The sequence below is a fragment of the Cajanus cajan genome, chromosome 8 (assembly GCF_000230855.2).
Source record: "Cajanus cajan strain Asha chromosome 8, NIPB_CcT2T_4, whole genome shotgun sequence".
NCBI classification, from domain to species: Eukaryota; Viridiplantae; Streptophyta; class Magnoliopsida; order Fabales; family Fabaceae; genus Cajanus; species Cajanus cajan.
Window position 1 is genome coordinate 11,122,316 of NC_138524.1, and position 13,429 is coordinate 11,135,744.

General features: G+C 27.8%; 1 protein-coding gene across 1 annotated transcript; it reads right to left on the reverse strand.

Annotated features, from left to right (window-relative positions):
• Positions 1 to 226: 226 nt before the first annotated feature.
• Positions 227 to 5,278, reverse strand: LOC109814254 (L-ascorbate oxidase homolog). The gene is made up of 8 exons (XM_020378633.3): positions 4,818 to 5,278; positions 4,600 to 4,709; positions 3,470 to 3,740; positions 2,576 to 2,678; positions 2,106 to 2,451; positions 1,320 to 1,685; positions 888 to 966; positions 227 to 765 (listed from the first exon to the last, which is right to left on the reverse strand). The coding sequence occupies exons 1-8, from the start codon at positions 4,956 to 4,958 to the stop codon at positions 553 to 555; spliced, it is 1,629 nt and encodes a 542-aa protein (XP_020234222.1). The 5' UTR covers positions 4,959 to 5,278; the 3' UTR covers positions 227 to 552.
• Between the last annotated feature and the right edge of the window lie 8,151 nt (positions 5,279 to 13,429).

The following is a 13,429-nucleotide window of genomic DNA, read 5'->3' on the forward strand; positions in this document are numbered from 1 at the left end:
AAGTAAAATTAATAATTAAAAAAATGAATGACTACTTTAAACAATAAAATAAATAAATAAAAATTAACATAAGACATTAATTTTATAATGCAACCTTTTCTCTCTTTTTTTTTGTCTTTTCAAAAACTACAGTTCTGAAAAATACAAAAACACTAATGGCATAATTATTATAAAAATTTAAAACATTTTCAAACAAAAAGGTGCTATGAAAAAAACACATCCAAAATTAATGGAACAACTAAACTATTAGTACAATAGTAATAACAATCTCATTACAATTCCCATGGCACATTAATATAAGGTCCCTTGAACCTATCTAAATAAATAAATAGTTTAAATATGAATATCATAATCCAAGCACAGATTATCTTACAACTGACTTTGGACACATGAAGAGAAGCAGGAAAGGGGCAATTATCTATAATTCTATAATCTATGGTAATATAACATGACTGCTGCAAAAAGAGCAAGAGAAAAATGGCTTGAGTTGAGCCCTAGAAGCAAATGAATGACACTGTTCAAACAATAATATTCCTAATGTTAGTAGCAGCATTATAAAGCCCGATTGTAGTGGCCCACAGCCTTGCCACACCTCAGAGCATTACTTGGAATTGGGTACTCATCTCTCCACGAATTTGTAGGGGAATAGACTCTAAGATAAAATTGCTGGCCCAAATACTGACGGGCCCAATTCTCAGACCTCACATTCCACATTCCCACATTGTCCAAAGGCATGTATAGTGCAGTCCATGACTTGGGATACACCTGTCAAACCAAACAACACTTTTCAGTATCTAAATAGTAATGTCAATGAAAATGGCATCTAACAAAGGTTCTCCCTATAAAGTATAAAGAAAATCACAAGGGGTAATAACAAACTTGATTACCTGAACTGTGGAACGAGAAATTGTATCTCTCAAGTTGTAACCTAGCCTGCTTGCTGCTGACCATTGCCCTCCATCCATTCTGCTCATTTCAATGAATAGCCATGTTATTATGAGTTTGATTTTAATGATTTTTACTCTATCAATCTATAAAAAAAAAAAAATAACTTTATATGCGATTTCAAAAGTAATTACTGCAAAGGTCATAAATTCTATCATACACAACAATTTATGATTGAATGACTATATAAAATAATTTCACACTGTCAGTACATTCTGATTAAATTGTTATATGTAGTGACAATATAAAACGTTTAGACCATTATTCAATTACAAATCATTATGTAAAATAAGTTTCTCTTTTATAACAATTGTCTTAAAAGTCATAATAACAATAATTTCTTATGAATAAGAATAGTGAGGTGAACTTCTTACCCTACTACAAAGAAGCTGTGGCCATCAATGTGCCATGACTGCACAGTATCTTCAGGATTCTCAAACACAACCTCGATGAAGCTTCGGAAATTGCTTTCCATGACAGAAGTCTGAAGGTAGCCACCACCACCAGTGGGGTTGTCAGGGATACTTCCAAGGTTGAAGACTCCTTGGATCTTGTAGTAATCGGCCAGTTTAAGTGGTGTATCAGCAGGTATGAAGGACACACTATTGACTGCATATCTCTGTTTGCCATTGATAATTGGAGCAGAATTTTGAAGTCTTATTGTGCGGGTTGTGTTTATCATACCATAATGGTAAGATCCTTGTGGATTAGGTCGCGGCCCACTTGCTGTCAGATTCCTCCTGAATTTATTAAATACATGATGTAACTTGTAAGTAATCATGGTATTGTGTTACATAATATATAAATTTCAGAGATCATATAACAAAAATGTTTGGCAATATAAAATCACATAACTTCTGTTATCATACTTCTTCACTATGGAAGAAGTTGATTAGATATCAAATACAATATTAATGTAGTTATGTGGTGGAACTAATTTATAGGATGTCTCAGTTTTTATGATTCTAAAGGATCAACTAAGGATTTTAGAGGGCTGAGTCCTTGAAGGAAAACTGCATACAAAATAATCAGCAAATAACATATAGCTAGATAATGGACAACAACATGAATATGTGCACGTAAGTATTTACTTGACTGAAAGTAAAATTGATTCCGGAAAGGCACGTGTATGATTTAGCATTTGAATATAAAATAAATACCTGAGAGAGCGAGCTTGGTTTAAGGACCAATCAACTTCAACAGTTGGTCCCCAAGGGAAAACACCAGAAACACTTCCTGCAGAGTTACTGTAACGTAAAATGGAGGTAGCATTCAACACTTGTGATGTAAATCGTGTTGTGACAACAATTTGGTAGTCTTGGGGTGGTTGATCAGCAGTAACCAACACGGAGTAAGTCTGCCCCAGATGAATGTCAAGTGAGTCATAAACGTTTTGGAGAGTGTGGGTCCCTTCCACCTCAACAATTGTCATCTTATGCCCTTGGATTCTGAAGTTGATGGAAGTGGTGAGCCCCACATTAGATATCCTGAATCTGTATGTCTTGCCTGAAGAAAAATAAAGTACCTCATAATTTAACATTCAATTATTCATCCAATTATTAAAGTTACATCTACTATGGTAATGGCATAACCTTTCAAGTAAACAAATTGCTCAATGTTGGTGGTATACCTTGATCAACTGTGAATGTGTAGGCATTGGAACCACGTCCATTGATGATAACTCCATCAGGGAAGGGAAGGTCACTTCCACCATCTAGAATTGCCCTCAAATCCTGCAAGAATAAACACAAACTTGTTGAATATTTTAGTGAAAAATGATATACTCTAAGCAACCAGTAGTAGTAGTATATATTGAACTGCATCACGTCAATTAAAACTATGTTTGGTTTACAGTTCAACGTGAAAAAAACCCATTCAACGCCAAAGCAACAAAATGTTGCTTCGTCAATTTTTGCTTGAGAATGTGTGAAATCCTGTTTGCCTTCTCAAACATGCACTAAGATCCATGTCCATTTTCCACGTTTAAGGAAAAAACTACTTTCAGTAGCTTCTGATTTGCATGTTTTTGGTGGTGCAAATTTTGAGGTTTGGACATGAATCCAAACACGCAGTAGCTTCTATTCATACACTAAAAACCAAATCCCTGACACATGTCACACACTTAGATATGATTTCTTGAACAGAGTAGATTGTTTCTTAGTTACATTGCAAGGAACACTAGAACTAATGACACTGGGATCTAACCCCTTTAAAGCGAGGAGATCAATACATTAAGAGTTCATTTGGTGGTTAGAATAGGGATACGATAATAGTAGGATAAGATAAGAACAGAATAAAGTTTAATCCTATCCAATATTTGACGCACACTAGATAACAAAGCAGATAACATTGTATTATCCTATCCTATATACGACATACTGCTAGATAATGATTATATAGGATTAAATTATGTTTCAAAGACAAATTAAGTGGAAAAGTAAGAATATATCTAACACTGATTTGAACTAAAATGTTAGCAGACTTAGACAAATCCAACAAAAATTATCCAAAGAAAGCAACTTACAGTGTGATTTCTCTTGTACCAGTCTCCTGCCAATATGGTGAAATCTCCTGCTGGAGGAGGAAAAGGTACTGGAATCATGGGGCGGCTCGCAATTTGGAATCCACCATAACCTCCTGCTGCCTTGTGGAATGCAAGGGAAGGGTAGTAGAAGTAACTACCTATCTGATCCTTCACTTGAAGAACATAAGTGAAATTCTGCCCCGGTGGAATTGGACAATTGGTACCATACACTCCATCTTGCCATGAGTTTCTCCTCTGCTGCACTCCGTTCCTATAAAGAATCAAGTAGTGTAACACTTAATTCTCCTCTCATGAATAATAGAATTTCTTTTTGGAGGGTGAACAATTATCCCTAGTCAGGAACCAAGGACTAATCCCTTAAGATATTGAGATCCATTTAGAGAATTGAAATTGTTATACTGCATTGTAATTCAGTCTTAGACTCTTGACATTGTTATTTACTTGTCTATTTGGTTTTCATTTTTCATTGATTTACACATCAAGCATTACCACAAGGCTTCCCTATGGGACTATGTGAGTATTTGAGAACAAGTTTTGGACAAAAAAATTCACGTCAATAGCAAACCTACAATATTCAGCTTCAGCGTCTTTTTGTGCATTTGATGCAAACATGCTCTAACTCTATTTGAGGGGGGAAATGCGAGATTCCATTCATGTATTATAGTGCAAACTCCACAGATTACATGAACAATTTAATATTTTCTACATCAGACGAGAGTATTTTACATTTCAATCAAGGGAGTGTCTATCGTCACTTTTATTTAATTTTATAAAATTCTCTAAATTATTATTTGATTAACAAAGAAGGGTATTTAAAATAAGAGTCACAATAAACAGATGAAAGTGACAATAGAAGCATCTTAAGATCTATTGAACCACATAACAGAAAATCCGTGACAGTTACAGTCAAACAGTTTTTAAAATCGCCCAGATCTAGGCATTTAGCATATATTATATTCCTATAAACCGAACCAACCATTATCCTTTTCCTGCATTATGCCTCTCAAACGACACCGTATCGTCAAATAGGCTCCCATAAATGTAGAATAAAACAGAAGGAAAAGGAACATTTTTCTGCATTTGATACTCTAAGCAAGAAAGAGACTAACCAAGATATGAGGAAAGGTTCATCCAAGCTGTTGAAAACATTGATAATCAAATTATCATTGGTCACGGCCTCGATTTGTGGCCCTGGAAATTGCCAGTTTATCAAAATCCCCTGCCATTAAGATTCACACACCATACAACATACATCAATTCCATTCTTAAGAAAAAAACCTGAGATTATGAAGATGAAAAATTTGAAAGAAAAAAAATAATAAAGTACCTGTTGTTTAACACCAAGAGGATAAATGTCACCATATGTGACATTCCAAGTGTAGAATCTATAAGGGTCCTCCCCTCTAGCACATGCCACAAACAACACTACCAACAATAAGACACGACCCACTCTTAAGGAACACCCCATTTCTTAATCCTTGGTTTCTCCTTCCCTCTGTAACACAAAGTGTGGATATGGGAAAATGACAACCTTTGAACCAACCAAGTTCAATATTTTTTGGACACAACAAACACCCTCTTTTCCTTTGTGCAAAGAGGTCACAGCCTACACTTTGCTTTTGCCTTTTGCTTTAGAATTCAATGATATAAAGAGTGACAATGTCGGTAGAGAGAGAGAAAGAGAGAAGCAAAGGATTATTGATTCTTGAACAGAAACAATGGATTAGGGAACCATCACTTGCATTTGCATGTGGTTGTGTGAGAAGTAAGCAGTGGCATAATTGAGCTGTACCCAACACTGCAGTACCATTATAAAGAGTGTCAGCAACCTCTTCAGACAGTGCCCCTTCGAATTGACCATTGCTAACTCATTCACTGGATTACCGTGTTAATAATATAAAAAATCAGAAAGAAATTTCTTTCCCAGAATTGAAAATTACCAGATCAGTATACAGCTACAATGGAATCACATTTACTTTTTCTATTAAAAGAATAACAATGCCTTAATGATGGAAGACTATTTTGTGCCAAATCCAAGGTTTTTCTTTTAAAATGATTAGCATCCAGCTTGATATAAATTTTTTTCAATTATTCATGCACCATTTTGCTACCAAATTATCGGTCAAAAAAATTAAAAAATAAAACTTTCTTTGTTTTTATAACCGCTTTTATTATTTTAAGCAGAGGGATGTCTTTAATACGAGAATAAATCTATTTATATTTATTTTATTGAATAATTTATATTTTATATTAATTTTTAATAATTTAATTGTTGAATTAAAAATATTTAATATATAAATTAAATTTATAAATTTTAAAAAAAATTAAAAATTATTTAATATCTCGTTTCATTAATTTAAATCAACGTATAAAATATTTTTATAATTATCTATCAATTTAAATTAATAAAATAAAATATCAAATAATTTTTAATTTTTAAAAATTATAAAATTAATATATGCATTGAAATTTTTTAATTTAATAATTAAATCATTAAAATTTAATATAAAATATAAATTATTAAATAGAATATATATAAGTAAACTTAGTCTTATTTTAATTAACATAATATAACTCTTAATTTACACTACTTTTACTAGACTTGTCTATAAATAAAAAAATCCATTTCATAAAAATTAATATATTTAATTTTCAGGATTTCACATAAAAATATATATTATATTTATTAAAATATTCTTGACTACACCAGCAATAAATAGTATTCTCATTTATTGTTTTGGAATATTTTTGGTTTGTGAACATTAAATAATATTTTCGTGATTTAAACCTACTTATATTTTAATAAAAAATATTAAGGCTTATTTTGCTTATATATAAGTCGAAAGAGAGTACTTTGTTCCTTTTTAATACTCCTTCAAAGTTGTTATATACAAAATATCAAAGGTAATAAATTTTCTTATTTTTCGTAGAATAATTTTTATGTCTTCTCTTATACCTTCTATTAGTTTTACTTCATAATAAACTCATATTAGGTGTCCTATATAAATTAATTAAAAATTAAGTGAGATGTAAGGTATAATTAACAAAAAAATTTAAAATTACCTTGAAATTTAAAAATAACAAAGATTACTTCTGTTCCTATTTATAAAACACAACGTAAGATAATTATTTATTCTTTTATATAAATTTAATTTATATTATCTTGTATAATACTTATTTTTAAACTAAAATATCTCTAAAGTATGTTCTCTTAATTAAATAAAATGTATTAGTTGATCTCTTTAAAGGCTATGCACTCTCTGATTAGATAGAAAAAAAAATGAATATTAATAAGAAGACAAATAATATAACAAATGCATTTTAATTAGTTAAAAGATTGTTATTAATAATTAGAAGAAAAAAAAGATGATATAAATATAGTCTTAGAAATATATATATATATATATATATATATATATATATATATATATATAAAATTCATTTTGATCGACTAACTTAATTAGTTTTCTAATCTGAATGAATTGGGTAATTGAAATTTATATATAAGAATGAAAGTACCGAATAAAAACAAAATTTTACTTAAAAAAAAACTGACTTTAAAAGAAAAAATGGAGTAGAAGATCCTGAAATGATATTGTTTACTCTCCATATCAAATTTTAATATTATTTTAATTTTTATCCTAAATCAATTATTATTGTAAAATTTAAAAGTTAAATAATATTTTTTAATTCTATTCCTATCAAATAAGTATTTTTTTATCGATTAGTCATTTATTTTTTACAAAACGAGATAGTGAGATATTAATGAAAAGTATTGGTCCAAAATTGTATTTATTAAAATATTTAATGATAATATATTGATAGTATAAAATAATTTTATACAATTTTGCATAGTCAATAAAAAATTTTATGGTTAGGAGTCGTTATATAGATTAGTCCAACTTGCAAAATTTTATTTTATACGGGTCAAGTTCATATTACAAAATAAATAAATTTATTTTTCAAATCTGTATTAAAGTCGCCAAAATCCATGAATAAGAGGATTGATATGTGACTCTAAATAATAATTTAAAAAAATATTTTTTTAAAACAAAAAATGCATAAAATTAAAAGAAAAAAAAATATTTTTACTTTTAAGTTAAAATCCACTACACTAAAATTTATCAATATTTAAAATAGTTTTAAATATTAAATATTAAAATGTTAAGACCAAAAATATTATCAATTCTTATATAATTGTATCAAAATTTTCAATAATAAAAATATCAAAATGGCTTAAAAACAATTTAAATGATAAATACACATTAACTAACCATAATTTTAATATCATAATAATTTAAAAGATTAGATATACAATTAAATACTAAAATCTTAATATATAAGAAAAAATTAATCAACAAAGTCTAAGAATTTGCCCGCTTCACAAACTTCATGAACTAAAATAAAAAACTAAACATAATTATATAGAGACTCGTGATATATATACTATATATAGATTGATAGATAAATTTTAAAAAAATGTATTAAAATGAATATATCATGAGTCTTACATAAATTTTAAAATAAAAAAAAACGTTCATTATATGTGAAGTTTATAGACTTAACGAAATAATTTATAGATTTTGGATTCATTTATCCACCTCTATTATGGTTAATTGTGATCGATTAATTGTATAAAATTATTTTACAGATGGATCGCTATTAAATTCTTTGTTAAATATTTATGGTAAAAGTGCCAAAGATTTTTTTTTTAAGATTAATGTGCATATATTAAGAAATATTTAAAATATATGTAAGATTGGATAAAAAAATCCTTATTTGATATTTCGGAATCTCGATTTTTTTGTTGTTGTAAGTATTAACTCTATTATCCTTTTTAAAAAAGAAAAAGAAAAAAAAAAGGTAGTGGATGAAAAAATGTCTATTAAATAAGAATTCTAAGAAAAGTAATTGTTTTGGGAAAAAAAATGGAGGTTAAAAAGAATGAAGATTTGGAATAGAGAATATAAATTGTTGCATGCGTGTAATTTCTTTACAAGATTATCATTTATGAGGACTAATGTGTTTTTTTCTTCTTTGTTGAATTTTGTTACGAAGGGATGAATGTGTAACTGATGATATAGAGACAGTGCATTAGGGTCTACCTGTCTGCAGGTGTTTGAAAATCCTGGTCTTGTGCATTCATAGCCAGCAACCACTTTTTTCTGTCACAGTAACTTTTTACTAGTTTTTAATTCTCCACGTTGTTTCTGTGGCTCATATAAATATCTAATTCATTCCTTAAATCTTCTCTCTTTTCTTTTTTTTTCTTAAATAGAAAATGCTTATATTGTTTTGATGGTTGTTGGATTACTTCTAAGTTCTAAACCAAAAGAAGAAGCAAATCAATAATAATATTTTTTGCAAAACTTGAATATAATATCACGTGATTATCATTTCACATCAGCATAAAAAATTATCTTGATATGTTTTTAAGAGTTTTTTTAAAAGTAAAAAAGAGAAGTTTCCAAATAAATTAATTATGATAATTTAATGACGAATTATAAGGTAGCCACCATCATAGATATCATTACTTACAAATCTACTGCATTCATGTTTAGCATTCGCCCTTGAATACGCTTCAAATTTACTTTTATAAAACCTACCATTTACTAAAACACTGAATCAATATCTTAAGTATACCGAGAGAATCCATCCAAAAGATGACTTTATTAAATGAGAGTTTTATAACTCAAAGATCATATCATTTTTTTTTTTATTTTACTCGATGCGGCTCTCATAGCACAAAATATTTGAAATTTTGAAAGTTGAATAGTGAAATGTACAAATTTAAAAATTATTTTATAAAATTTTTGAAATCATGAAACTTGTGTGACAAAACATAAAACTAAACCTAAGTAAATTATATAAATAAAAAAAATGGTGAATTATATCACAAACTTTTGATAAATTATTTTTTTCTAGTTTAAAGAATATCGTTTTAAATTTTGTTGCAAATGAAAAAATATTAATCCGACCTTGTAATATTTTAAAAAAACATTGAATATAATTTAGTAATAAGATGAATATATATATATATATATATATATAGTATATAATGTGTGAATGAAAATTTTATCAAGACTTAAAATTACACTCTCGATCATTGTATAAAAATATATTGTAATCCCATCATTATCATTATCACTATCCTTATTAAATAAATATTTATTTGTTTGCATGTCAACTTTTTTTTTATCAATAAATGTCATTACAATGGGATGTTTGTGTGTCTATATATATATTGAGAGTGTATATGATAAAAGCATGTCTTAATATGAAAGATGAGATGAATAAATCAAAGCCTTATGATTGTGATAAAAATAACTAATAGTTAAGATTAAAACTCAATTATAAACACTCTCTTACAAGATTATTACTATTATCACTTACACAACTATTAACATTAATTATTATCACTTACTCACATTAGTGTCATTGTCACTTTTGTTGTTACCATACCATTGCTACCAACGACAATGGTGGTGGTGACGACAACAACAACGATGGCAAGTACAAAAGCTCATTGTAGTATTCATGTCAGACGTAAGGTTAGTCATGTCAGACACAAACCGTCTAGAAAACAACATATGCTCTTTGGATGCGTCACGCTAAGGCGCACGATGGTTGCCATCGGGCACCATTTTATACCTAGTATTTCTCCATGTTTGCAACTCTTGGTGATTAACATGTATGACTCTTGTGCTAAATGATGTATATAATTAAGCATGGTAGATTTAATATGAATTTATGATATTGTGGTATGGTTGTTGTAAACGATAATTTACCAAAAAAAAACCGATAAGAAATGGTATTGTTGTGTGTGAATATCTTGTGAAGGTCATGTTATGACAAATTGGTAAATTGTGAATTATATTGTGATAACATGATATTGTATTGAGTTTTGTGCTATATGCATTATATACATAAATGACAAATCAACGAATCGATGAGTTTTTACTAGCGCCACATTAATAAAAATATTATTTTAATTGTTTTAGTCATCAATAATATATCTGAAAGTGAAAAATTAAAATAGTTATGTACTATCAGTTAAGTTCAATGCGATGTTTTCATTAATAAAAATAACAATATGTAGACTTTTATCTAATAATATTTGACAGATTCTTTAATAAAATTTGAGTATAAAGATCAAAATAATTTTTTTCAAAACTATAAAAATTAAAAAGATCAATTTAATTTTTTAGAAACTAAAATCAAATTTATTTAAAAATTTAAAAAACTAAAAATATATTTAAATCTAAATATAATAATTGATTCTTATACCATAAAGCAAACATAATTATGAATAGAAAAATTTTTCATCCTTCGACTGAATTGTCCGAAATATATTCTGAAAGTTTAAAAAATTAACTTAAATTATAAAATATTAAATTAAATATTTATTTAATAATAAATATATTATAAAATATTAATATTTTAAAAATTCGGACCGTGTTTCTGTTCTAAATTCGGAAGATATAGCAATTCTCTTATGAATAATGTAGGTTTAAATATGTTTTTAGTCCCTCAAATTTAGGGTAAATCTATTTTTGGTCTCTCAAATTTAAATTTATTATTTTTAGTCTCTGTAATTTAAAAAAAAATATATTATTTTAGTCTTTATATTTAAATTTTATTAAAAAATTTATCAAACATTATTGCATAAAATATACTTATTTGTATCTTTATTAGTGAAAATATCACATTAAACCAGGTTAATATTGTATAATTGTCTTAATTAGTCATTTTTAAATATGTTATTAATGATCTAAGAGATTAAAATAAAATTTTTAAAAATTACAAGAATTAAAAATAATAATTTTAAATTTAAAAGACCAAAAATAAATTTATCTTAAATTTAAAAAACTAAAATATATTTAAATCAATAATATATTACCCACGTTGTAAAATGCAGCAGCACATATCTCACTCGTAATTGACCACAAAAATACTTTATCGGGCATTGGTTCACGGTTTACCACGTGGCTCACTTTCCATCTCTTAATTGAATTGTGCATTCGGTGCCTAGGTCTGGCAAACAAACATTTAGGTGGCCCCACCCTTTCATACGTATCCACGTGACAATATTTCAATATTCTAACTCTTAATTCACATAGGGCCAATATCACGCTGCTTAGACTTATTATCTTTTTAGGGTAATTTTTGAAACTAATTATATATATAAATAAGGTTATTTTAAATTATTCATATCTTACACTAAATTTTAATGATCTAACTGTTGAATTTAAAGTTTTTAATACATAGATCAAGTTTATAAATTTTTAAAAATTTGAAAATTATTTAATACTTTATTTCATTAATTCAAATTGATGGACAATTATAATCATTTTATACATTGATTTGAATTAACTAAACGAAATATCAAATAGTTTTCAAATTTTAAAAAATTTGTAAATTTGATCTGTACATTAAAAACTTTAAATTCAACGATTGGATCGTTAAAACTTGATGTAAAACATGAATTATTAAATAGAGTAAGCCTAGGTAGACTTATCCCTAGAGTTAACAAATCCTTCCTCATCCAAATAATATTTGTATTTTTTTAATGTTGATGGAACCATTTGACTCGTATTAAAGTTGTTACAACCTATAGCAATTTCATCTATGTTACTACTGGGAACTACTATTTGGCATTACTTGTTCTAATTTTTTTTCTTAATTTTTTTATTGGGTTGTTATGGTCCATGTCATCTTTAATTTTTTTTTTGTTTTATTGGGTCATTATAGTCTTTATTGTCTCTATTAAAAATAAAATAAAAATTGAGATTATGTAATAAAAGTATGTTGGTCTAATTAGTATTGTAATTGGTCTTCAAATTTGAAGATTTTCAGTTTAAGTCTTAAATTTGATAAAAATATTATTTTTATATAATAATAAAAAGGTATAATGATCTATCAAATGTGAAAGAGACTAAGTGATTGTTAAAAGAGTCTTTTTATATATTAGTATAGATAAAATAATTAAAAAATTATAAATATAGTCACTATGAATCACAACAACTTAATAAAATAAATAAATAAATTAATTAAAGAGTTGATATGAACTATAGTGACCCAATAAAAAAATATTAAAAATAGAGATGATATAGGTCATAGTAACCCAATAAAAAAAATTAAAATTAGGATTGCTATAACCCATAACTACCTCATTTTTTATTTATTTATTTTTTAAGGAGTCACTGTGGACTATAACAACTAAAAAAATTAGTACTTTAATGTTGTTACAACTTATGATGACTAATACTAGGTTACTATTCTTTACAACAATTATTTCTTCATGACTCTCATGATTCTGGAAGAAACATAATACATGTGTCACTTGGGTTGTCATGACCACAACCATAGTGACATTATGTAAAATAGTTCTAAAGACATAAATAATTACAAAATAACAACGTTTGCTATGGTAGACAAGTTTAATATATTGTTCATCGGTGGATAAGTGAATAGTGATTATTTTTATTTAAATTGCTATAAAAAAAATTAATTTGATATCTTGCTCACATTGGTCATCATCACAAAGCCTTCACTTCAATCGTGGTGGTGTAGATTTGCACCTGTCTCTACCAATAGCTTCATGGAATACTCTAAGTTGAGATCATCTAACAAATCTGAGTGAAGATCTAAAAGTACCTTTATTACACGTACCATCGGTCATGTGCAGTCTTGTGAGGCCTTCACTTTGATTGTGGTGGTGTAGGTTCGCATCGGCCTCTACCAATACACATAGAGAACCCACCACCATTGTTCACATCCAACTGCATTAGTGTCTTCACGAATGACGTCAGCTTCTCCAAACCCTCAAAGACGCCTCCTTTGTCAATGTTGGGATCCGCCAAGAACCTCATCACCACCACACGACACACAAGAAGGGATGAAATCCAAATAAGCGAGGAACTAAAATCCATGTTGGAT

Excerpts from the sequence above, each read along its gene's own strand:
- LOC109814254 (XM_020378633.3), bottom strand. The coding sequence starts at position 4,958 with ATGGGGTGTTCCTTAAGAGTGGGTCGTGTCTTATTGTTGGTAGTGTTG. Across the intron at positions 4,710-4,817 it reads CTCTTGGTGTTAAACAACAG|GGGATTTTGATAAACTGGCA; the intron begins GTACTTTATTAT and ends TCTTAATGGCAG. Across the intron at positions 1,686-2,105 it reads AACCAAGCTCGCTCTCTCAG|GAGGAATCTGACAGCAAGTG; the intron begins GTATTTATTTTA and ends TAATAAATTCAG.